This window comes from Myiozetetes cayanensis, unplaced genomic scaffold (genome assembly GCF_022539395.1).
Source record: "Myiozetetes cayanensis isolate MyiCay16 unplaced genomic scaffold, myiCay2020 scf33, whole genome shotgun sequence".
Classification (NCBI taxonomy): domain Eukaryota; kingdom Metazoa; phylum Chordata; class Aves; order Passeriformes; family Tyrannidae; genus Myiozetetes; species Myiozetetes cayanensis.
The window spans coordinates 3776495-3804191 of NW_026087555.1; the positions used below are offsets into that span (position 1 = coordinate 3776495).

Genomic DNA, 27697 nt, shown 5'->3' on the forward strand with positions numbered 1-27697 from the left:
CAGGTGCAGCACTAGTGCTCCAATATCACCATACAGTATTAACTGTTAACTATTAACTCCCTCCATTGTTGCCGTGTTTCCCTTTGTCCTGTCAATTACTAATGATACCTTCTTGTTCTAACATTGAGTAAGTTCAGTAGCAATTGAAAAATGAGAATGAAAAAAGCCTTATCTCTGAACACATGCAGAATTAACTGAATCAAATTATTTTAATTTGAGGACAGGCTCTGAAGAGGTAGTTTTACACGCAAATGCTACTGGAACACTGTGCTCAAAATCTGGTCAAGTCTGCCAGTGAAAGTATGCTTTCACAAATATGTATTTCTGTGTACTGGCAGTCACAGGTTGTACTTCTGTGAAAGGAACTACTGATGTGAACTTTCCTCAGAAAAAACTTGTGATTTTTTTGGTGACAAGACTTTATTTAAAAATCAGTGGTTGAAGACAACTTTCCCTTCTCACTGAAGTGTCAACAAAGCTTATCAGCAAGCTATCCTAATGTTACCACACTTCTGAAAGGATGAACTACCAGACTAGATATGAGACACTTACATATTGCATGTCCAACAGATGGAGACGTGATAACATCATCAATTTTTATCCTGTCAACCACTAAACTATTAGTTCAGTTATGCATTTGTAAGCAGTATAAAAATATTAGTGAGAGATAAACTTCCCCACCTACAGGAGTATCATCTGTAATCACACATCTTTCCACAGAAAATACCAGGACAACTATCCCTCAAATAGCAAGAAGACCAGTTTTTAAGTATTAAAATGATGCTGGAGCACAATTAATCAAGGTCAACTCATTAGAAGCACTGAACTTCATAAAAACTTCTTAACTGGTCTACATAATGGCAAGTGTAGCACAAGTGCATCAGCTATCTCCATTCTCTTTTTATCAGTACAGAAATTACATCAAAGTTATTCAATGGGGCCGAGTACCTGAAGGAGAAGGCTGTCCTTTTACTACGCCGTTTTTAGTCTTTTCTTCAGAATTCATTACTTCTTTGTAGATAAGTTCTGGAAGAGAGAATTGTAAGAGTTACAAACAGGGACCAGCACCTGTGACCAGGAAAAAAGCAACTATCACACAGTGTTGTAGCCCTCCCAAGAGCACCCTAGGTCTGCCTTACCTTGTCTTCACAAATCTGATTGCTCTACTTGCCTAAGACTTCCATTCCCCTCCTCTTCTCATCTCTTTTTGGAGTTGAATTGAGATAAATGGGATTAAACTAGAGCACATGAATTGTTTAATGCTGCACTATCCATAAATGAAGTAGTACAATAACACAACACTTTTTACTGTGGCTAAAATTCTGATGCATCGTCCCACTGAACAGTTGTCTGTTCTTCAGACGATATCCTTAGATTTCAGTGAAGCACTGGAATCTGTGCCTCCTGTGTTAACATTAACTTGTGTAGATAATGATAGTCCTCAGGACATGCCTTATATTTTTGCTATCAAAGCACCAGTTTGTAGGGCTAATGTCAATTCTTTATGTCTGAGGAATTCTAATTTTAACACAGGCACACTAGGCAGTGGGATGTGGCATTTTGCTACTGAAATACCCCTTCCCATGCCTTTACTGCAATTACCTTTCCATTCCTCGATTGTATGTTCCCTTTCATCCAGCTGCTTATCATATATTTGTGGAGGAGGCTGCAGGAAAGAAACAAAGTTGTTTAGTCAATTGTCTCTTATATTGGAAATAATTAGGAGTAATTACTTAATTAAAGATAATTTCTCTTCTCCCTCTTTGTAATCCATCCTGTACACACAAAAACACATGAAACACCTCTGAATATTAAAGGGATTAACACTTCTGGAATCCAACTCTTTTTGTAGAAGAAATCAATATACTTCTCTGTTTTCCTCTTTTAAATAAGAGGCATAGTTGCAGTTGAAATAAAACTGCTACTGTGGCTGTACTGAGCCCAGAAACTCAACACACTGACTGTGTGCAGCAGTAGAAAAGTATTGTCAGAATACCAAGCAAATACCAATCTTGATTAATTAGTAGTACCATTACTATATTAACTTTTAAGTTGCTCTTTAGATTCACTTCTATACAAACCTCTCAGAGTAACTCTAATTTTGAATTAGATCTCCCTGCCACGGTTTCTGACCCACGTTCCAAATTCCCAAGCTTTCCAGTATATGTATTTTAATTAACTTTGCTTTGGACAGAAAGGTGTTTTTTTTTGTTTTTTGTTTGTTTGTTTTTAGTTGATGGGAATGTCAGAGAACTGGCAGATCCTGGAACTTACAGTCATATTGACACAAAGGCATCTAGAGTTTCAGGGAGCCTGAATACCTGCTTTCATTGGGTAACTAAGCCACGTGTTCATTGCCTCTCCTGATGTTAGCTGCTAAAGCACAGCAGCCAAGAAAGGCAGAGGACTCTCCCCTCCTTCCTTCTATCAAGAAGCTTCAGCATGCAGGTAAGACTATCTAATGAAGATGGAAAAAAGGCCTACAACACTTTTCTCGCTCATATGTATTTCCTCTGACTTCCACCTTGGGCACTTGGCCATTGCATCCCTTTCAAAACATCCTCCTATTAAATGCACACTTACCAAGCTGGTTTCTGATTCACTGAGAAGTTAGAAATCTGCTCTCAGGACTCTAACTCCATCAGTCCATTAAGCTATTTGCATGCTACAAACACAACTGAAAAAGTAATAGTTCAGTGACATAATATAGACCAGGAAAATTACACGATAGCTGAAGTGGACAAGTCCACTGAAAACAAGAGAAGTTTCTGCAGGGTGATAGATTTATCACAACTAAAAGTGAGGGAATCTGGTGAAGTCCTGGATTGCCAAGCCTCATACCTGAGAAGGTGCTGAGGGGGAATGTGAAACACATGTCATAAGTTAGAGTGCCGTGTCTCAGAGAGTTCTTGAGGTTTTGCTACATCAGCAAGGTAAGACACAACCCTCTAAGAAGTCTGAGACCAAAACCAATGCAGCTGTTCTTTTATTCAGCAGAACAACCTTTCTTGGCCCTTTCCAGTGAGCCCTGAAGCTTAAGGCAGATGCAACCGAGATCACGCAACCCCTGTGGGGATTCCATGTCTCTGCTGACAGTGTTATCAGAGAGCTGAATGCTACAAGAGTGCAGATGAGCCTCACCACTGACCAGTGGGATGTGGGAAGGAAGCTCCACTCCACCAGCTGAGTCTGCTGGATTCCTGCTCAGCCACTCAGCCAGCCCTGAAGCATGCATTTCCTATAAGGAAAGCAGAGAAAGCTGGCCAAGACAAGGAAATTGGAAGGCTAGGAATTTACAGGAGCAGGAGGTGAGGCATTTGGCTGAGCTGGAACGGAATCACAGTGACAGAACCACTGCTTCTCTGTGAGGTGGAAAGAAAACAGGTAAACCAAGTTGGACAAGAATATCCTGCAAGTACCTTTCTTTCTATACCCTTCAGAAAGGGGCTTACAAAAAGTGTAGGCTGTGAGTAAAATAGCTCCTACCAAGCATAAACACTGTTTTTACACCTAAAAAAGCTTGTATTTCTCCCACAGACAGAAATAAGAGTATGGATTCCTTCAGTACTTCAATTCTCAAACACAAATTACAGAACCAAAAGGAACAAGTGATCAGATGTATATACTTGTTCTCAGTTCACACAACCAGAACATCTTTGACTTATGTCTCTTCTAATTTATTTCAGCTACATTTATAATAATAATAATGGCCAGTCTTCGCGAGCGAAGATCCGGGGAAGGTCTTTACACCTTCCAGCCTGCGCATTGGATTTTTTAGGTGAGACACAGTGTGCGCGGAACTGAGCCCACCCTTTAATCCTAAGGTTCATCTGCCGGGGCCAAGCGAGCTTGGACAGTGGCAGTGAGGTCCTCAGGACGTAGATGGGTTGCCTTTAAGGGCTAACGAGCCCCACCTGCCCGGGACAGCTACATTTAAGCAGGCATAATTGGCTAATAAGCAACAAGAAAATCAGTAGTAATTGTTTCCTTGATTAACACATTGTGGAAACAAAGGTATTTTCCAGGGAGAGAATCCAGAATAATCTCACTTGTTACCAAACTCCTATTTTAAAGACAGCCACGGGAGAGCAACCCAACTGTACTTCACACACTGCAGGATGCCAGAAGCTGCACCTACACAGCATTCAGCTGCTCTACCAGTGTTTGTATTGCAGACCTTTATTTGTGAATTAGCAGAACCCACAGTTATAAACTATGGCTCTTGGCAGGAATGCCAGAGCCAAGGGTAACAAATATTCAGCGTGATAATGACATGAATAAATCCCTCCTCTTCACAGAGGTAGGATCTATAATCTCTAAAGCCTTTGCAGAGCATAAGAGAATGAAGCTCTGCTGAGAGGCCAGGCCAACGCTCTCACACTGGGAGAAGTGAAGCTATCCCATCAAAATTCCCTGATATAATGAAATGACTCCTTATCTTTTCACTGATTCAAGGCACAGAGATGACCTGAGAATACCACAACAATTTCAAGAATCTATTTTCCCACAATTCTCGTTAATCCTAATGAAAACCACAAAGCTTAATACAAAATCCCCTCCAGGCTGACCATCCGTTTTCTGCAAACTTATTTGTTTTACAGAGTTTTTTAAAACCAATTTCTAGAATTAGAAGGAGGAAGGGAGGTTTTTAAGGAAAATACACAAGTATTGTTTCAACAAAGGAGCATTCAGAGGAGCTGCCATACCAGGGTCCTCTTGGGCACCTGATTTCAGACTTGGTGCAAAGGTTAGCCTAAACTGACTTTCTAAATATTTGTAATCATTAACTTCCTATGTGATTGTAGCTGTAGTTTATAGACACTATTATATGTCATTCATATAGCACATGCCAACTGAGAGTTACATGGCTTAGTTTGTACAGGTTTCAGAGAAAGTATATAGTTAAACTAGCATTAAATCAAGGCCGGGTGTGGATCAATCCTATGGGTGGCAGCATCCATCTTCAGTGTGAGGCTGCCATTTTCTCCCCAAACCAGACTGATCTGTAAGGAATTGCATTGGCAACACTAACAAAGAATAGAATCGATTTTTGGATGCAAAAGCAAAGGAATTAATTACATTTTTCTTGTAGATGTTAAAAAAAAAACCCTTGTTGTTTCAGTGGTTATTGGTTTTTCCATTTTACAAATTGATTTTAAAAATATTTTTGCATCAGATGTAAATACAGTGAATATAATAGAAATTACAAAAACTCCAAAAGAAAATATCTATGTGGACCTTCTTCTGGAAAAAAAAAAAGCAGCAAACCAAACAAAGAAACAAAACCAATCCAAAAAACAAACTGAAAAACAAAACACACAAAAGACAGGGGTTTTATGTGGTCAGATAAACAGCAGGAGACTACTGGAATTGTTAAATACCTTTCTAATATCCAGGGAGGAAAAACCTTTCACTAGAGAAAAAAGCAAAACATATATTGAGGCTGATGCATTCTCACTATCCCAGAGCAACACAGATTGGTTTGTATGCCACTGCTGGAAAGCAAGGGGAATGGACTGAAGGTCACACTTGGATGCTGGAGCTCACACTCAAACAAATCCTTTTGTCTCTGTCCCTCCCTCTGCAGAGCTAGTGCCAACACAGTGGAGACCCTGGGATGAGCTGTTTTTAGAAAGCTTGACAGAGGAAGGCTTGAGTCTACATTTGTTCCCGGAATTGCAGGGTCCAGAGCAGCAGTTGGAGCTGCATCAAGGGCAGTGATAGAATTAGCAATATACAAATAAAAGAGGGACTGGAGGCTGTAAAAATTAATGGTGTGAGGTTAAACATTTTGTTAAATGGCTTAGATCCTCCTAACAGGTGAATATAAAAATTCCCTTGTGTTTTGCCACAACCTAGACTGTGTTACTGATATCATTTATATATTTATTTCTGCGGTGCAAGACAAAGTACACCAGAGTGCTTGCCACCAGAGGTCTGATGTCTCTTTACCTAAAAAGGAAGATGTCAAGTGCTTTCGATTTCACCCTGTAATGCTGAGGGACTCCATAGTGGGCTAGGCATCATCTCAGCAATCAATATGGAAGAAGAGATGCCTCTGAGTCCATTTGTTCCTTTGAGTCTTTGCAGAGACTTTTAGAAAACTCCACACATGGTGTGCCTCACAGAAACTGGGGACTGAGCTGTTTCTGAACAGCTGGACTATAAGGATACCAGACAGCAGGAGTCAAGTTCACTTGGCTACATGCAGATGACTGAACAGCTTGAAGATAAAACAAACAAGCTGGAAAAAGATTTAGTTTGGCTTGAAAAAGAAAAAGAAGAAAAGAAATGCCTCTTTCTTCTCTAATCACTACTCCTCACTGACATTAACAAAGATTGCTGTTTTTAGCTTCCACAGTTAAGCATCTCTAAACGGATAGATGTTGCTGACTAAAGGGAATACCCATACTTGTGTACCAAGCAGAGTTGCATGCTTCTTTTGTGAGACAACAAATGTGCACCATCAACCTCTGTGTAGAAAACCAAGCCCTTTAACTGACTGCTAAAAAAAAAACCTGTGGCAGATCATTGAAGACTTTAGATACAATTTCTATACACTCAGAGCTGAGCAAGAGAAAAGAATATCAGAAAAGGTGCACAACCTGGCAGCCTTGGTTTTGTCGTGTGGTGAAGGTGACACCTTCTTTTAAGTGTTTGTTTGCCAAGGCGTCATGGTTTGATTCAGCCACTGCCTCTCCGGGCAGTCTGCCTGCATTCTCCACCAAAAAACTGTCATGGTTTTGCCCACCAGCCAGCCCCTGGGACTGAGGACGGTTTTGTCCAGGTGGATTTCTGGAGAAAAAGCCAATCAAAACTTTTGATAACGCCTTTGCTAACTACATATTTAAGAAAATGGAAGAAAAGCCTGTTGCACAATTGAAATTAGTAGCAGTTGAAATTGGTAGCCATGTAGAAGTGACCGCAGGCCCCAAGTAAGCCAGGACCCCCTCCTCCCCTGGCCATGGGCCGGGAGAAGGTATAGCACTGAGGCCTCCCCCTTCTCTCCTGTAGGAGAGTAGAAAAAAAAACTTTAAAGAAGAACCTAAACAAGACGTGTTGAAAATAGAATTCCAGAGAAAAAAATAGCACAGCCTTCAAAGTCAAAGCTGACAGCAGTAGGAGAGAGAAGTTCAAAGGGAGGGGCTGCTTCTCCCCCCTTCTCTTACTTTCTCTCTCTCTCCCTTCAGCAAGGAAAAGACTGAAAAATAAATCCCTGCCACCTGTGGAAGATTATTAGAGTGAAGAGACCCTCATGCAGCTCATAAAGGAACTTTTAGATGCACGAGGAAGCCGAGACTTTGTGAGAAGGCCTGAAATGAAACAGAGTCTTGCTGGAAGCTTGTAGGTCATAGACAGAGACTTATGCTGGAGCAGAAAAGCTCAAGTAAGATGTTGAGATCCAAGTGAGAGATCCATGCTGGTGCTGGAAATTTGTGACCCTGAGAGAGACGAGGCCTATGCTGGAGCGAAAACAGCTCAAGTAAAATGTTTAGATCTGAGTAAGGGATCCATGTTAGACCCATGTCAAAAAAGTCTATCAAAGACTGTTCTCATGTGGGGAGGGATCCCACAGGAAACAGGGGTGGACTCAAAACCATTATCCCCTGTGACTCTGTGGTGAAGACCCATGGTAAGCAAGTGTCCCCTTGCAGTCCATAGAAGAGAAGACCTTCAAAGCCTGGGTAACCCCCCACCCTCCAGTCTTAGCCCAGGAGGAGGGTAGGCCCAGCCCTGCAGCCAACATAGAAAAAAGAAAGAAAGAGAAATAGTTCCAGCTGCAACAAAAAGAAGTTGTCGTCCTAGAGATAACAGAAGAAAAACTTTTAAATGCTGTAAAGTTATTTTAAAGACTTGGAGCTCTAGAAATGGAGAATGAGACTGCTTCTCCTCCTGAACTGATACAAGGAGGAGAAGAGTATTTCTGTAAATACATAGTACTTTTACCTAATTAAAATTATCGTAGATATAGTTCTTTAGTTTTTATCTTGCTAGTAATAGATGTTAATATTATTTTCCCCAATCAGCTCTCTTTTGTCGGCATAAACCTTCTCTCAACTTATAGTAATTGTGTGGGAAGTGAGAAAAAATTGACCTGGAGCAAAACCACAACACAAGGCCACAGAGCTGTCCAGAAGCGCCTCTCCATCCTAATGGATGCTCAGTACTCACAGGCAAAATAAGAGGTGAGTGATTTCTTGTTTTTTCTTCTGACAAACTATGAAACTTGAAATTCATTTGAACAAATTGTAGGCAACAGCTGGTCATAGATGGTATATACAGTGCTAATACAATACAGCAGCAGTTTCTGTCCTGGACCTCAGACTGAGAACCATAACCCAAGCTCTCTTCATAAGCAATATAGGGAAGAGCATCACATTAATAGAAGGTAACACACAGATTGGCATGCACAGAAAAAGGAATGATAATTCACAATTCAGGCCCTTGTGGGTGGACCTAGATGCAAAATACTCCAGTGAAATACAAATCCTATGAAAACAAAACCAATAATGGAAGTAGCATGAGTTACAGTGAATAAAACCCCACAAAAGCTATCACTGTTGTAAAATCCCATCAACATAGAGAAATGCTTGAAAGGAATATTTTTAACATATGATCTTTTTGTTTCATAGGAATCTCCCTTCTAATGGATGGCATATATCAGATAACAAGCAGTAACTGCAAGTACAGTAAAATCTAAGACAAATGTTGAAACCAGTTAACAGAAAACAACATATAATTATATATGGCAAATATTGCTACTAGATTTGTTTCCATGAAATAGAATAATATTTTTCCCAAGTAGGAGTCACTATGAGGTCACACATATACTCAAAACATTCAAAGATGAAATAATGTATAGATGAAGAAAAATGTGCAAGATTAGGGGCAATTGTTTAGGACATAGATAGCAAAAATTCTTCTAAGATAGCATCTTCCAGAAATGTGCAAGCAAATATTTTTGGCCAAACAATACTTGGTTAACTTTTTATGAAGTACTATAATTAAAAAACCAAGGGTAGGAGTGTAAAGCAGCCACTATCTTGCGTAAGAATGTCACTTTACTACAGGTAAGCGAGTATCTCTCCCACTCAAAATTATTTATAATGCCAAGAATATGAAACTAATTAGACTGGAGAACTGGTAGCTCAAGCCAGAGCAATCCTAGAGAACAACCAGCATAAGTGTTCTGCTGGACCTCACACTAACGAACAAGGAAGTTGGAGGCAGCCTTGGATACAGTGATCACGAGATTGTGCAGTTCAGTAGCCTGTGAGGAGGAACCAGAGCAATGACTAAGATCACAGCCCTGGACTTCAAAAGAGCTAACTTGGGTCTCTTCAGGGACCTTCTTAGAAGAATCCCATGGGAATATAACCTAGAGGGAGGAGGGGTTCAAAAGAGCTGCTTAATATTCAAGGGTCACTTCCTCCAGGTTCAAGAACAGTGCATCTCCATAGGCAAGAAATTGAGCAAAAGGGGCAGGACACCTGCAGAGATGGAATCATAGAATCAGAAAAATCATAGAATATCCTGAGTTGGAAGGGACCCACAAGGATCATCAGTGTCCAACTCCTGGCCCTGCACAGGACCATCCCCAAGAGTCACACCATGTGCCTGGCAGTATTGTCCAAATTCTTCTTGAACTCTGTCAGGCTTGATGTTGTGACCACTTCCCAGGGGAGCCTGTTCCAGGTGCCTGGTTACCTTGTGGGTAAAAAGCCTTTTTCTAATATCCAACCTAAACCTCCCCTGACACAACTTCAGGCCATTCCCTTGGGTCCTGTCACTGGTCACCAGAAAGAAGAGATCTGTGCCTGCCCCTCCTCTTCCTCTCATGAGGAAGTGGTAGACAGTCATATGAGGTCTCCTCTCAGTTCCCACTTCTCCAGGCTGAACGCTTCTCCAGCTGCTCCTCAGTGGCCCTACAGTTGATCCCTGCAGAACCCCACTAGTGACAGATCACCAGGCTGATGACATCCTACTATTTTACTCTTTGTGCCCAACCTGTGAGCCGACTGCTCACCCATTGCATCATGTGTTTCTCCAGCTGTGTGCTGGCCATTTTGTCCAGAAGGATATGGTGATAGACAGTCTCATATGCATTACTGAATTCCAAAAACATTACATCATCTGGATTCCTTTGATCAACTAGATTGGTTAAAGGGTTGTAAAAGGAAAGTAGGTTTGACAAACAGGACTTTCCCCTCATGAAGCCATGCTGGTTGTGGCCAATAACTGCATTGTTCTTAAGGTGTTTTTCAGTATGTCCCAGAATAACCTTCTCCATAATTTTACCAGTCACTGAAGTGAGACTGACAGGCCTGTAGTTTCTGAGGTCCACCTTCTTACTCTTCTTGAAAATTGTGGCAACATGAGCCAGTTTCCAGTCAACTTGGACGTCTTCAGATTCCCCAAACCATTCAAATATCATTGAGAGAGGCCTCACAATGACATCAGCAGTGCTTTTGAGTATTTTCAACAAGGAACTCCTGTCAAAACTCAGAGATAAGCAGGAGATATATGAGGTGGAAGCAGAGACAGACCACTTGGACTGAATATAGAGATGTCTTCAGAATATGCAGAAATGCAACAAGGAACGCCAAGGCCTGTTTCGAATTAAATCTGGCTAAGGATGTCTGCAATTAAATCCAGCTAAGGATCTGGCTAAGGATAACAAGAAGAGTGTCCTCAAATACATCAATAACAAAAGGAAGAAGAACTTTTTTACTATGCTAAAGCAGGTGTCTAGGAATCCATTCTGTTCACAATTTGAACATTTTGGGATAAAAAGCCAGTGACCTGCATATAGACAGCATCACAAAAACATTAGGGGAGATATGAAAAATTAAATATCAGATTTGGGATTTATTCAAAGATCATCTCAATGAAGAGCAAGAACATGTAGCAACTTCAAAAAAAAAGGCAGCTGCGTAAATTAAAACATTGTCTCAAGCACAGCATTTTCAGACAGGAAAACAGAGAAGTTAACATGTCTTCAGGGAGATACTGAGATTATCTACAATAAATAGGATAGTTTACATGTAGAGACAAGAGACACTGAAAACCTCTTTCCTAAAAATAGAACAAAAGCAATTTGAGGGAGAAAAGGTATTGTGTGTGTCTTCTATTCATTATAATAGCACAAATGCTGTTATAATAGATAAAATAATTATCATAACATGAAAGTAATAAATATATTTGTTGGATTCGAGATGGTTTCTGCATGTAATGTGCAGGAAGAAGGATCTTTAAATAAAATATAATACACAAAAGTAAGGTTTATATGTTCCTATTCTGATTTTACAATAGATTTCCTGTGTAATATTAGTAAATAATACCTTTGCCTTTTGAACTGTTTTTCCTACATATAAATTAGGTGTGAAGGTTGACAACAGATTTCAACAGTTCCTAAAATCTTGGGAATTCCACAGAATTATAAACAAAGATTATCTGTAGTTTTCATATTTTTTAAATGGTTGAATACAGAAGTTATCTTAACTATAACACTCTTCAAAATAACTGCAGATCAATGATGTGTGCTCTGGAGAACCTAACACCGTGACTGTTTTATCAAAGATACTGTAGCAGGCTGAGTGTGCTCAAAAGAAGTGGTTGACTTTATATATGTTAGACATCCTCTGAACCCAAAATTTACCTTACCCACTCACTCCACAGGTAAGCTTAAAAACTGTGCAAGGGCTCTAAATGTCAATATGATGATTGCTTCAGAGCTATCCAGGGTCTTGGATGTGGTTTGTTTTTATGCAGAAGTCTGTGGGAGAGTTGCAGCACTGTTTGTGTAGCCTGCTATGAGTGAATAGCAAGTCCCACATCTAATAACATATTGTCCTCCTCTTTGTATCAGGGAATCATAACATGGCATTTAAGGCCAACCAGAAGAGTTTAATGCTGTTACACATTGCAGGGGAAAGGCTATTGCATCCCTATTGCTTCCCATTTGTGCACAGTGTTTGCCCATTAGGAGACATAATAGTTTTATTGCCCCCCACACAGCCTCTGAAAGACCATAAACTTTTAATAGACTTATAAAAAGGGATTGTAACTGTCTCACTAGTCTGGACAGGCCTATTTAATCTGTTTTCCTCACATTTATAATGCTGTAAATCTGGGCAGACATGGAGAGTTGTTACCTCCAGGTTAAACTTTGACACCAAATTCTCTGCTTATTCGCTGAGCTGACTTCAGTGCTCTTCACTGTCTACTCCAGCACACACTGACATTTAATGACACTGCAACAGCTCGCTTCAAAATTCCTGTCACATTAAATGCTTTCAGTTACCTTTCCTCCTGGGCCTCTGAATGAAGTGGGCAGTGTACAACAGATGCCTGGCTGCTTTTGATGAAGCCATTTACCGGGGAGAAGGAATAATTTAACTAGAAAGGTGGAATTAACTAACTCCCCCCCACCCAATACTATACTGACTGAAAATGTCATCTTGTTTAATACCTCCGTATCCTAATTTCTATGTTATCCCTACTGTACAGGGTTACTGACAGCAGAAGGAATCCTGTCTCATGTTACAATATGGGAGGAAAACTTAAAAAAACCCCAAAATATCCCTCTATCAAACCTTTAGCTACATGACAAAACACTTCACTCTGTGTAAAAGTACTTGTTAAGTGTTATAATAAAATAAAAGTGCAGTGAACATGGGCAGGTGTAAGTCACCGCAGGCTTCTAAATCCCAGTGGGGCAACCAGGAGAAATAGTAGGCAGTTAACCACAATGCAAGTGACCAAAAGCGGCAACTCCATCACTAATTTTCCTGTTGCTCTCTTGTCAGGTTACCTGGTTGCACACTTGCAGGGCAGTCTGTGAGGGTCACTTCATAGAGCCTCATCATGCTGCAAATATAACACTAGTGAGCTAGATAACAATTTTTAGGTTTTGACAAGTCATTCAAATACTACCTCTTTGTGCAATTGTACCCTATTATAACTTCTGCAGTTCTGTTCATTAAAGACAAAATCACAATCAGATTATTAAGTGAATCAATAGAAGTGCCTACCTCTCAAACAGCTCATTTGTTGGGTATTTTTAAATGAGTACCTACTCCTATCCCTGCTATAAAGTTGGCAAGAGCTAACAAAAATACAGGAGATGGCAGTCATTTCCCCCTTGCCCATGGCATACTTAATTAATGGCATTAGAGAACGTTTACTGAATTTGAGCATGACTCTTCTGCAACTGTAACGAGGCAGATGTTTCAGCAGAGCATTTGTGGGAGAGACATGAAAAGACTCTTGTGATATCAATTCAATTCTCCATCCAATTCGCTTTTAAATACAAGATTGCAACAAGTAACACAGAAGAATAAGAAAGAAAGTTGCACAATGCAGAGCCTGGGTTTACATCATAATATTAACTACTGCAAAAAAACTGTAATCATTTAAGACATTGGATGCAAGTGTTAGAAGATACTCAAGAGGTTTCTGGATGTTTTCCTGGGTTCTGTGATCCAAGGTCATAGACAGATGGACACAACCTGTTGTGCACATCAACACAGCTTTTCACAGGAGGAAACAAGTTACCTCATGCTTGAAGCTCTAAATCACTTTTATTACCAACAAACAAGTTCACCACATATAGGTACCTTGCTGCCTTGTAAAGAACTAACAGCCAGTCAGACATCAAGCATTCAGCCAGAAGCGCCAAATTGTAACACGAATGCACAAGTAAAGGATTCTTTCCAATGTAACAACATCTACTCTTTCTAGAGGTGCTGCCCATCAGTCCCTCAGGACACCTTTTTGAGGAAGAACAGAAAGCCACTGATCTCCCACGAATCTGTTTGAGGAACTTATTCCATCATGGAGACAACACTGATGGAAAACACTGACTGACAGCAGTTCAACAGCTGAACCAAGAGGAAGAGAAAATCCAACTAAGTTTTCTCCAGAAAATAATTACTAAATGATTCACAGCTAACCACTGAAGGTGTGTCAGCATGAACAGATGGAAATTTATAATTTAATTAACTGTTAATTGTGAAAAGAAAGTCTTTAAATTTAACCTTCCCTCCAAAAATGAGACTGGCAAAATAATGAGCGGTAAGTGAAGCTAGGCTCTTTCTAGAATTCTGAGCACTCTGACAAAATACATCAAATATTAATCCCATATTCTTCTGTTTAGGCACTGCACATAACCTGAACCTTCCTGATTTTTGACCTGCTAAGAGAAGAAGGGTTTCTGTACCACAGGGTGATTGGGGACAAAGCAATTCAATAACACTTCACTGTCCAAGTATGACGAAATGATTCTATAGTATGTTATTGACAAGACATAGCACATTTTGGAAGAGAAAACTTTGAAGCTAAAAGAGACAGAGAAAGCAGCTGGGGATGCTCATGCTGAGCTCATATTAGCTACTCAATAACTGTGCAAAGAACCAGGGGGGCAAGGAGAACAAAGGTTTATCTAAAAAGAAGCCATTTAGACAAAGATGAAAACTACAAATAAGTAGGACAACACTGAGCACTTGAAGCTGAACACTTAAGGGTGCTGTTTCTTGCTCATAGGATGTTCTCTGTTCTTTGAGGTATTATGGAAGCAATGACAGTTTGATTTTCTCTAGTTATTTACTGCAATAAATGCAATGAAATGCAGGGCAAAAATTCAACTTCTACTTCAATCTGAAGTACAACTAAGAGCATACATCTGGAAACTGGGCAAATCTTACAACAAGATATCCACTGTACCTAAGTTCCCTTCCTGTTCTGCATCAGAAGTTAAATTCACAGGCAAAACATATCTATAAATGGAGCCAATTCCAAGCTCTGATGTCAAGAGTACTTCATAAAATTAAGAAATGCAAGGAAATACAATAAAAGTATGTAGCAATGAAATGAGATCTTCCAAAGGGATGTGAAAATAAAATGTATGTACTGGGGAGTAAAATATTGCAGGGTATCAAATGTTTACTCTTTAGGCTTATAAACTTTTTTCTTGAAGAAAACTAAAGAGGACAAAACTAAAGGTTCTCTAAATAGCAGAACCAAGCTCTACAAAGCACTGATAAGTAATATCCTCTACAAAAATCCCCTGTGCTTGAAATTTGGTGGGGGTTTGTGCATTCTGTTTACTTTTGAAGTTTACTGCACTCTCAAGAAAGCACACTAAACTGGAGCACATCACTAAAAAGCAGTGATTTAATTCTGCAGGGTCTTCATTTCCTATTGTGGTTAAGATTTCTAAACCTGTTGAAATACTGAGCTCTATTTTCCTACATTTCATGCACAGTACTTTAGAGCACCTCTCTGTATTTATACTTATTATATCATGTCACTGATGTGCTGACAGATTGCACTTATTCCTGTCGACAACAGCCTCACTAAGGTGTACAGAGAAGTGTCTAGAGCATGACAGAATGATAAGAAAAATTTCATTTCTGTTTGCATACAATGTACACTGTACATTGAACTGTAGCCCAGGAAAACGCACGAGCCTTTGCTTCACTTTAAAGAAGAATTTATGTCTGCTAAGATTTTTCTCAATGCTGACTTCAGGATTTCGTATTGTTTTGTTTCATTCTCCTCCTCTCCACATATATCCTTGAACACAAACACACGAAGTGATGTTTGCTATTTTCCACAAGGAAAGGTTTAGAGAGAAAGATAGTATCTTTTGCCAGATTGAGTTCTATAGCTATAAAAAACAGATGAGATACTGTGTTCAAAATCCTTTCTTCATCTTATCCAGAAGAAAGAAGAACAGGGCTTCATATGCTTGAAGAGTTTTTGCTTCTCCCATCTATTATCAGTTAATGTAATAAAGAAAGCTATCCTGTCCCTACAGATCTCATTTCACATAAATCCCAAGATCACCACAGTCACAACATCATTTCTTTGTAGCATGCTCATTATCATGCTGCTGTAAAGCAGTAGGCATCTATGAATCACATCTGCATTTAGCAGTCTGAAAGTAGAGTTCCACCTCACTTACCGCCTCCACTTCTGCTGGGTCATACCAAACATTAATGTATGGGTGCTGTAAGGCTTCATCTACTGATATTCTCTTGGCCGGATCAATGACCAGCATCTTTGATAAAAGGTCCCTGGCTTGGCTGGCTAGAACAATGAAATCAGAGAAACACAGAGTTAGTACAAAACAATCACTGCCTCCAGAGGAGGGTTAATTGGGTTAGGAAAATAACAATGGCACAACCCTTTTAGAGACTGTTTGTATGTACTTCTGCACCCTTGCCTTCTTACAACAAGTGTTCTTCAGTAATCATTTCAGGTTGGATTCTTTAGGAAGGTGCCAACATCAGGGCTGCACACTGTAAATTCCCTAACAAGCCTCAATGAGATTTTACATGCATTTCATGCAGAAGGCTGAATAACATACCTAAGAAAAATGTCTTGATGTATTTGTGATTATTACAGGATCAGAGAACCAAAGTTCTCATAATGAAGTCTAAAATCATGGCATTACCAAATCAAAGCCTGATACTTACAGGTACTCTTTTACTCGCTCAGGAAAACATCCAAACTTCTCTGCATGTTTTAAAATTTTTCAGTTAGCTTTTTTCATCCATTAAAATTACATATCTTAAAGAAGTATAGATACTAGGTTGATCTTAGGGTACTCCATTAGAAGCAATAACTTCAAATCTGTAGCCTTGGATCAACACATAGTGAGTAAAAGCAAGATCTCATTAAACCACTAGCATTACATTATGGTGAAATATTTGGACAGGACATGGGATGATACAATGCTGCACAAGTGGGGTTTTTTTCCTAATGTACTGTTTCTTGTTCTGTGACTATATCTTAAGAACTGGCATTCATTATAACATCAATGTTATAATGCTAAATGTATGTATTTTCTGTAACCAAAAGATAACAGCACTGTTTGACAGTAATTTCTATTCATTAATTGCAAATCCAGAAAAAATCCATTATTCGGTTATGTTGTAGTAGGAGTATGAAATCCTGTGTATCCAAAAGCATCTGCTCAGACATTTCACTTTGCTCCCAGAGCCAAGACAGCAGCTTGGCTATGAAACAGTTGTTAATTGGAAGAAAATTCTGGGCCATGTAATGACATGCAAATTGCAGGCAATTGAAAACCGTTACATGCCACTGTAGGAAGTGGCTCCAAGGACCCAAGTGGGGCACAGCTGATTCACAGCACAAGTTTGCAGGGGGTCCAGAGCTGTGATGAGAAGTCCTTTCTACACTAAACACACATTAATTGCTCTTTCTAATTGAAGGTCAATACCCTGTTCAATTAAAAACTGCAATATATGATTAAAATCATTGCAACTTTTCTTACACAGGACATATGTAGTCACACTGTAATAAAGTTTTCTCACTCACATATGCTAACTGACCCACAGCATTTGTTCAAAAGAAGAAATCCACCCATAGTGGATACTAAACCTCAGCTACATCATTTTGGTTGACATTATTAATATCATTCTATTTTCTAGTAAAGGTAGAGTTATGGGGCAGACATCTGGCATATTTTTCACCTAAAAAAACCCAGTGCAAACACTGAGATCTTCCAATGGAGGTTCTACTGCTCCTTTGTATTATAAGTTCAAGAATAAGAGTAAAATAACAGCTCAGTTCCTCGTCTTACAGAATCATCACATGGAACACCATGGGGATATGCTCAGTGCATCAGTGATTAAGTTCCCTTGGCTGCCCAAGCACCAGAATCTCCAAAAATCATTTCCAAAAGCCTCTCAACTGAACAAAACCCATGTAGTCATTTGTCCCTGCAATTAACTGCATTAAATGGGAGTGCATCTAGAGAGAAGAAAAATCGCAAAAATCCTTCACTGAGCTGTAGCTGTTGCATGTGAACCAAAACCCTTTTCAGACATACCTTTGAGTTTGTTGTGTTCCGAGTCAGCTGGGAAGAGAGAGTCTGGAAAAAGTTTGGGGAAAGTGAGGCCAGCATACTTGGGTCTGTTCTCAACGTAGTTCCGTACTGTTGGCTGCAGCTTCTTCATGAATTCTGGACAGGGTGTTCCCAGCTGCTCAATAACTTTATTCCACTGATCAATATCTGAACACCAGTAGTTAAGGAAAACAAAATGCAAACCCCAGTGTAGTCTCCTGATACTTATGCTTGTGTTCTCTGAGAATCCTTAGAGATGTTTAGCTCTCTTCATAACATCTTTACAGTCACTACCTTTTCCTCACTATGCCTCCAGGTCCTACAGTTGCAAAGGGGAAAACTCTCTTGCACAACTATACTTAGTCAAGGGCATTGTGCGATCCTAAGACCACCACCACCACCACAGGAAAACACGCAGATTCCTCTCTTTGGGTCAACAGTTGTTACTTTTTTTTTTTTTTTAAACTTGAAATCCAATGACTTGCACTCTCTTTTTTTACATGTAGGTAACTGCCACTGCCCTTGATCGCACAGGCACAGCCTGGAAGAACAACATGTGCACCTGTCCTTTCTGTTCAGTCTGTAGAGAGTGAGACTTAGCTGGGTTAAAGAAGTTCTGTACGAAACAAAAGTCACCTCCAACTCATCTGCTTCACGCTCTCTCCAATAACTTCATTGGTACTAATTTTTCTGATATCAGCCAACCAGCAACCCCTCAAAAATTTTGTTTGATGTTATAAGAACGCACTGGGAATCATTTTCTGTAGACAAATGATGCACAGATGTAGGCTGAAAATTGAACATCTACATAGTTAGACTGACACTGACTAATAAGAAACAGGTTCTAATGCTTAAAAAGAAATTACATTACAGGCATTTTGTACTGAGTTTTTTTGTTGTTCTGGTGTTGATTTTTTAGTTTTCTTGTGATAACAACTAAGCATCTGATAGGTGTTATGTAGGTCTTCCTACATGTCCAGAACAAGACTTACTGTGCCAAAAAAGCACGCAAATTATCAGTGCCATCTCTACATCACACTATTTCACAGAGCTAAGAATCTGATGACAACATGGAAAAAAAGGAAGAGTACATGCAGCCATGAGTAGACTGATGCTAAGAAATATGATTAAGGAAGCTTGGTTAAGAACATACTGGAAAGAAAAGGCTTTTAAAATACAAATACAAATACAAACATTCAAAGCATTTCAGCACAGAGATTTTTATAAAAAATTATTCTTCTAAGTTACTATTGTAATGAATGTCATAAGTGTGAAATCTTGCAAATACTAATTGTGTTCCTCACAAACTAGGAGAGAAATCAGATTAACAGAATGAAGATACCAAGAAAATAAAATAAAGTTAAGCAAAATCCAGCTCTTAGTTGCAGTACCAACTTTAGATTAAAAAAAAAAAATATTTTAGGGAAACAGAAAACGTTTTTTCACATACTTTGAAAAGTAAAGACAGGCTTAATATGGATTCCCCTGAACTGTCTTATTTGAACAAAAGTCAAATTATTCATTTAAAAATTTCAGGTTTACTAATTAAAAGTGGGTTAAAAGAATGAAAATTATTTAATCATGTCCTTTAAGAATCCTGAAACAGCGTTTTGAATGGTTTTATTTTCAACTGAAAAAAGTTGCTAGAAATAGCAGTGATTTGTAAAGATTTTTCTGAATAACTATTTTTTAAACTAAAGCAAAGATTTATGTAGAAAAACCCCTCCCACATACACACTCTATAAGTTGTATGTAGTTTAACCCATATTGTCCATTAAAATAAACTTTCTCTCAGTAGAAAACCAAAGAATTGCAACAACACTAAAGTTATGCGAGACTACAGCTGCTCAAAGAGTAGCCGGGATATTTATTTAAACATTTTATTAGAAAATAAAGTGGTTTGACATTTTAAACTTGTATTCAAGTTAAAACACCTCAGTGACTGCTGGTTGGAGTATTTCAGAAACAGGCCTTTCTGAGCAACTTCAAACAGTGTGTAAATGCTTTGCAGAAAAGAACAGAGAATACAGAAACACAGATGTTGTTAGTTGTGCCAAGAGAAGCTAAACGGTTGAGAAAGCCAAGCTATAAAATCATCACTGGAAGCATTACTTGTACAGATTGATTGAAGGCCATTTGATAAACAGTGAGGGCCAAATATAGGACTTGCTTCAAAGCTTACACTTGTACAGAGCAGGTTAACCATTGCTCAGGAATTTCATGAAGGAAAAAAAAAATCTTTGAGATTACAGAATTTCACGGGACTTGGACATGTGGAGAGGGAAGATGTAATAAGATGCTCTAGACGTGTTTAATAAGGGAAAAAGAGTACAAGTTCCCAGAATAGGGCCTACACGGTGGGAACCACTGACAACAGTGATGGAGAGGGGAGAAGGAAAATCCTTAGACAATGGCCCAGTGCCAATGCACACATTTCTTCTAAACTGACAGAAAGGCTCCCACTAAGAAACAGACAAGTGAACTACAACCCACAACTGGAAGAATTTGAGAGAGGGAGTCATCAATGCAAAAACAAGACTCAAAACCAAGGGAAGTGGCAGAGCCACCATATTCCACTCCTCGACTAGACTTGTTTTGCAGGAGGACAGCACTGGAGCTTTTGCAACCCTGGCTTGCACCAAGAGCCAAAAGGTCCAGCTTTATGTCTTAGAAACTTAAGGGATTGGTTTTGAGTCAATGAATGATCTGAATGAATAATCATGCTTCCTTACTGTATTATTTCTGACTTATATTGCTTGTATACTACCAAACCCTTAAATACAATACATTAATTTGGTCTCTATATATATTTACACACACACACAGATCGACATGATGGAGCACTCAGGACTTGTTTTGATCCTAGTAATAGCAATAACAAAACCATGCCCAGCAAAAGCAGGTAGAGACAGACCATTTTTCAGTCAGACAGAAACACAGATTTTTCTCTCTAGTAATGTTTCTAGACCTTACTATGACTAGATTATATTCTGAGATCCAATACATGATCCAATACATGTAATAACATCCTTGCCAAATACTCGTCCAGCTCCACTTCACCGTAACATTTTATATAGCCACCATTTGTGATGCATGTGTGGTGAACCCAATGATGAGAAGTTGTACCCATCATGGTACAAGATTAAAAAAAAGTAAAGTCTTCAAAAAAAATCTGAGATCCACCTATTGAAGCAAAGATAAGCAGCTTTCTCTAGCTGGCAGTCAGAATTAGCTTCAGCAATTCTGCAGGAAACAAATGAAAAAATATATACAGAATATACAGAACAGTCACAGTGACTGTGAATCAAAATCTACTGTAGGTTACATTAACCAGTGAGAGACTGTAACTATAAATGTTATTTGCACATAAATTGAAAAAATGGTAACTACAAGTTAGTGATAGCATAACCCTGACAGGTATTTCCCAGGCCAAAAGAAGATTAACCTACATTTGAGTGAAAAAAAACATTTTAAAGAAGAAAAACAGAAGATTCTGGTTTCCCCCTTGAAATTAAACAAATGTTGGACAGACTGAAAGTTGGCAATAATTGCAACCCAAAGCTCTGGGAAATGATGAAATGTCTACTTTAAAAATATTCGAATCACCTCAGCTGTCCCTTGCCCCAAACAGGATGAAGGAAAATGTGTCAACCATTCACAATAGCATCTGAGTGATTTAAGACAGAAAAGGGGATCTGGATTTATTAGCCTGCCTCTGGCACTCGCACTGTAACATTTTTAATAACACTAAGGAGGCCATGCAGAGTTACTGCAAAGATTTAAGAAAACATTTCTGAAATGTGTATCTTTTGAATGAAGATTTATCACTGAGGCCTCAGGTTGCTCCAAGCTCACCAACCACCTTTTTTCTTTGCACTCATATACTGTCCTAAGGATTGTTCTTCCTTTGCTTTCTAAACACTCAGTTATTTACCTGGAAAATAACCAGAAGCTGAACTGCAGATTAAGAGACATAATTTTGTAAAGCAAAGGTATAGAATTTCTAAAGGAAAAATAATATTTTGAATTATCAAGGAAGTGTTTCTATTGGAAAAATTAAGACTCCACAGTAAAATCATCTATTTAGAGGTACCGGCTGAAAGTTTACCAGTATTTATGTTTCTGTGTGCATCGATGCAATGTATTTCAAAAGTGTGAATTAAGGACCAGCGTTCTGTTCACTCAGTTGGCCTACCAAGTTCAGATAAATGATATTTCTGCAAATGGCTGAACAGCTATAAGGTAATGGAGCTTGGCTATAAGAGAAAATTTACAATACTTCTCAGTCTCAATCAGAACATATTAAAAGCATTTCTACAGTGTACAAAGTAATAGCTTGTTATTAAAAAAAAATGAAATTTCAACAGCAAATTATTGCCTAGTCTCCGAATAACAGTAATTCTTTGTTTTCCTTCTCATGTTACATCTTTTTAAATCATAGGGAGTATTTTTGAGTGAAGGATTATATTTTGTTATGTTCAACAGCAAGGTTTTGCATGAGGGTTTGACGTTTGCTGTAGGATGTTTTAGCTGTACTGTGATACAAATAACTTAATGGAATTATTCTCTTCTTCTCCTGAAAATGAAGCCTGTTTCTAAAGTCTTCCTCAAGCAGCATCTATGAACTGTGATGTGAAAAACACAAGAAATTCTGTCAAAATACCTGCTTAAAACAGAGCTGTTGGAATTTGGACGTGGTGGTGATGGGGGGAATCATGCTTCCCTGCCCAGCAGACTGGATTGCACTTTCTTCACCTATTAATCAGCACATCTGCACAAGTTTCATTCAACTGGAGTAGGATTTACTCTTTCTGGCTAAATGCGTTGCTTCTGGAGTTAGTTAGAACTAGGGCATGTCAAATCTTGCTTTTTTTAAGGTAAGCATAACAAAACCAAAACTGACATGGGGCGTTTTCCTTGTAACAAACAGACAGTTCATCTCTTTTCAATCTCAAAATCTTGACAGAATCACATTTCTAAATAGTTTTATCCTTAAATCTGCACATTCCACCAATAAGAACTAACTGCACTGCTTCAGGCAATTTTTTGGTGCTACTAACTCAACACAATTAGAATAATTACTATGAATGACTCGGTATATTTCCCTCCCCAAGACCAAATTGTGGCACCAACTGCAAAGATGATAGTCCAACTAATTATATATTTTTTTATTGGACTTTTCTTTTTAAAATAAGACTGCTACAAAACCAAACTAACTAGTTTCACTGTGAGAGACATCAGTGTCACATTTATATTTTTTTCCACAGTCCCACAATTTACATACTGATCTCAACACAATTTACAATAACTTTACATTTACAAATGCTACCATCTGCCAAGACAGTAAATGTAGAACATTTTCTGTGTGAACACTTTGAGAAGAATGTGGTATTTGTAAAAATTAGACTGTAACAGAAAATATTGTGCAATTGGAATAGTAGATGCTATTTATATTCTATAATAGAATATGTGGTGATAATAAAAATAACATGTAGCACAAATAAAATTACTTCAGAAGACTACAACCGATTCTTCAGAAGTTAGGAGATAGTGGTGTTGGTTGTGCAGCTCTCATTAACCTTTTGGGTGCACATGTATGACAACACTTTAACTAAAATTTTCAAATACTATTGGCTTTTAGCTGTCATTTCACGCAGTTACTGACCATCTGTGCTTACATAGCAGCAAGCAAATCACAGAATCATACAATGTCTTGGGTTGGAAGGGACCTTAAAGATGATCTAGTCCTAACACCCTTGCCATGGGCAGGGACACCTTCCACTGGGCCAGCTTGCTCAGAGCCCCCTCCAAATAGCCTTGAACACTTCCAGGGATGGGGCATCCAGAAGTGTCACAACATGCAAGTGTTAAAATCTAAAAGTGTTCCAATATTACAAGTGTTTATAAGAGTCTATATAGGAAGTTGGATCTGAGTGATACAGCAGAATCCTAAAACAAGTGTTTCTATTGTTCTTGTCAAGTGAAGTTGATGTGGGTTTGATCAGTGCTTCCAAGAACAGTTTGCTTCTGTATCTCAAGTGTATCTGCAACAATTTGGATATGAAATCGAGAACTGGACTCCTTGAGTGCAAAACATAGTAAACAAGTTCCTGGAAACTGTAGTTGCTCCTGTTTCTCAGTCACAAGAAAACAGAACCATTTTGTGTTTTCATCTGTGTAATATTCAAAAGCTCCTTTTGCCCTTTCCAAACAAGTTTTTCTTACACTTCATGATTACTCAACTTCAACTGTTTAATGAAAGACAAATGTTGGCCTTGAAGTTCTGCAAGAATACTCAACTGCATACACCTTTCTATGTATTCATCAGTCTGTATCAGCTGAGTCAACTCTAGCAACCTTCAGCTCAGTCTTACTCTCGCACTCTTTTACATCAGTTCTATCTCTACGTTTCCTCTGACTTCCAATACACAACAGTAGTACTCATTACTCAAAGGATGGAGAGTCAGCAAAGAGAAAAGGTTAAATAAAGAGGAAAATAAAAAAGCTTCATGTGAAAATATATGCAGTAGGTCAGTTGTCAAAAAGATAGCTTCCTGTAATAGGAAAGCATATTAAGACCATTTCAGAATACATGTATACCTATCCCACAAGGACTTGCTTCAGCATTCTTACATATTCAGGATTTAAAAAATGTGGTGTCTTCTGTAGGTCTCAAAATGTTCTTCTAGGGAAGTGATTGAAAATGTGGTTGCATAGCATTTGGCCTTGAAAGCTATCTCCTCTATAGTATACTTCCTTGAAAATGCATGAACTGATTTACATTACTGGATATGAACAAGTGTGTTCTCATTTTCCTTATATTTGCATACAGATGGTAGTTTTTCAAGAAGAATGGAACAAGAAGGGGATAAAATCTCACATTATGCTCCTTAGATTAATGACTTTCATATGACAATGAAGCTAATGCCATTTACTCGTCAGTGCAGCAGCAACAAAACAGAGAAGGTGGGGGGGAGATAAAAGATAAAATTATAAGCTGCTAGTACATTGTCAAAGTTCAAACAATTTGTGTTTAGTACAACCATTTCTAGCAGAGTTCCACTGCTGTATTGAAAGTAATTAAGTAGACAATGGACCATCTCTCAGCCATTTAATAATGCTGTACAAGTATTGGGAGTGGTTTTTCTCAGCCTGGGTACACTTTTTTTTTTTTTTTGGATGCTTATTAAAAAAAACACACAAAAAAAGTTACTTTTCAATGAGAGTATCATTCTCATCTCAAATTTAAAGCAGAATTAATTTACTATGCAAATACACAAAGCTGCTTTTCCTAAGAAGTTAATGATTTCTAACGCGAATAATACACTGAAAAATACAAATGCAAATGGCCATCGGTATAGATTAAAGAAAGTCCTTCAAGGATGCTGATGGCTTACAGTATTTGTGTCTGTTTTCTTCATCTCACACTGGTCATACTCTTGAACTTCTGAGCACTGGTCTCAACACAAGGTCTGAAGGAGTGAGTTTTGACTCTGTGAGAATCTTAATGATCTTGGCTGTCTCCTGAAATTTAGTTGCCCTTCCTGAGCCATGTTTATCTTCTGAATTCCATAATATGTTTTTGAAGTTCCGCCCAGTATTTATTCAGCAGTCCATCAAGTCTGTTGATGGCTGGAGAGCTTCCTCTATAAACACATCAGCTTCTGCACCTGGCACTGGCTGAATATTCCAAAAGATCTCTGGTAAGACTGATGCCTAGCGACTTCTAAGAGAAATTTCATAGAATCATAGAATTTTTTAGGTTGGAAAAGGCATTTAGGATTATCAAATCCAATGCTAACCCAGCACTGCCAAGGCACCACTGAAGTCCACTGAAGGCGGCCTGGGCTGCAGTGATCATGCACACACTGGTGGAACTTGCAGTCCTGAGGGATATGGGTCAGGCCAAGAGTAAAGTCAGAACCCTGAATTTTTGGAAAACAAACTTCCAGTTCTTCAAGGAGATAGTCAGTTGGAGCCCTAGGAAGCAGCCCTCAGGGACAAGGGAGCACAGCAGAACTGGCACATCATTAACGACAGTTTCCACGCAGCACAAGAGTTGCAATCTCCAAGCACAAGAAAACGTGAACATCTCCTCACTACTGCAGTATCTACTTGTAGTACTCCTGTCTGTTTCTAGCTTCCTGGAACCTTCTGTGGTGATGCATTTCTGACTTTGTAACATGTACTGCTGGATGCACGATGATGATGTATCCATCCTAGAGGTAGGTAATGCATTAGCATTATTAAATACCTCCAAAATGAATCATAAAACTGTGCATAGAACCCCTCTGCCCCAATCTCTTTGACATGCACAGCATGACTGCAGTTGCAGAATAAGGCTCTGTGATACCTTTTGCAGACATCTGTGGTTTATACCAAGAGAAGCTGACATGCTAACCTTCCACCTCTGTACTGAATACATACTTGTCTCCCTAAGCATTCCCAGCTACAGGATTTAAAGGCACATTCATCCTTATCTGCCCAAAATGAATTCAGTGGTTTAAAAAAAAAAGTATAACTACCATTTCACAGCTCACCAGAGGACTGAGGCACCTTCTCAATTTCTTCAGATCATTTATGCAGTGATGAGAAAAGAGTAACAGTCTCCCTCATAAAATCTTGAGAACACATGGAACAAGAGTCAACTCACAGGTACAGTTGCTTCTGAGGCAACACAACACACCATGTCGCCATTTTCTCCTTGCTCAAGGCACAAGCATATCCAAGTTTCATGATAATAGGGTTGGTTTTTTTTAAAGCAGAACTACTGCTGTCAACCTTGAAAAGAAATTTCATGTGAAATTAAGAAAAAAAAAAAAGGGCTTTAGCTCACAATTAACTACATCACATGCATGCACCAAAAATGGTAGAGAAACAGTAAAATTTCAAGGATCAGTAAAGATCAGGATTATTTTGGACACTGCAAATCATCCTTCACAACTGGAAGTTTAAAAAAGAAGAGGTGGGTTCTGTTCTCAGCTTCACCCAAGTGATTTCAGTGAATTCAAATGGATTATGGGAGTGGAACAGAGCTGCAGCCTAGCCAAGCACTCCATTCTGCACTTAAGAGGCATTTTCTGCTTTTCTGCTTGTGAATTTTGCTAAATAATTTTTTAAGTAAGCTGAGTGGACCATTTAGTTGTGTAAACAGTAACAGTATCAAATGACCTACACTCCTTAACCACTGGAAAATGGCAAAGAGTAAATTTTGCGGTCAAATATATGACTGACAAAGCATTTCTCATGAATATTCAATTCAATTCAATATTCAGTCTTTCAGCTTCAAAACTGCTTTTCATAGTTATTTATACATAAAAATTGACACAAATTAGTATTAAATACTCTTCAAATCACAGTGTGGTTGTGAAATGAAGCACTGTTGTTAAGAAAAAATTACTGATAGCAGATTCTGGTATGCTGCCAGTCTTAACCCATTTTACAACAGTTTTATGTCAAAGAGGAAACTTTTTTAAAGAAGCAGATATTTAATTACACTTGCTCCTACACTTAAATACATCCTTAAGAATGCTGCCCTCAAACTCTTAGGGCTTATAGTCCTTGCTGATGGAATTATACAGCTGCCCAATGTTGCAGTATGCTTTTAGGATATAAAAGAATGCAGAAGTTTGTAATGTTGTTAAAGTGTCCACGTTCCCAAGATGGTGATTGTAAGCCTTTGTGTAACCCTTCTTGTTCCCAAAACCCCTCACTGTACCTTTGGAATGTCTGAGAGATAACTGGACTGTTAACCCTTTCTTGTAATTGGTTGGTTTGTAACACCTCCTGACCTCCCAATGGTCACATTGTGATCCCTCCAAA

General features: G+C 38.7%; 1 protein-coding gene across 10 annotated transcripts in view; it reads right to left on the reverse strand.

Annotated features, from left to right (window-relative positions):
• MAPK10 (mitogen-activated protein kinase 10) overlaps positions 1 to 27697 on the reverse strand; it is a 170832-nt gene that overhangs the window by 13091 nt on the left and 130044 nt on the right. For all 10 annotated transcript variants that reach the window (XM_050327399.1, XM_050327400.1, XM_050327401.1 and 7 more), the window contains 4 exons: positions 17861 to 18043; positions 15968 to 16092; positions 1603 to 1666; positions 949 to 1026 (listed from right to left, as the gene is read on the reverse strand). In XM_050327399.1, coding sequence (XP_050183356.1) covers positions 949 to 1026; positions 1603 to 1666; positions 15968 to 16092; positions 17861 to 18043 — 450 coding nt within the window. The remainder of the gene's footprint in view (positions 1 to 948; positions 1027 to 1602; positions 1667 to 15967; positions 16093 to 17860; positions 18044 to 27697) is intronic.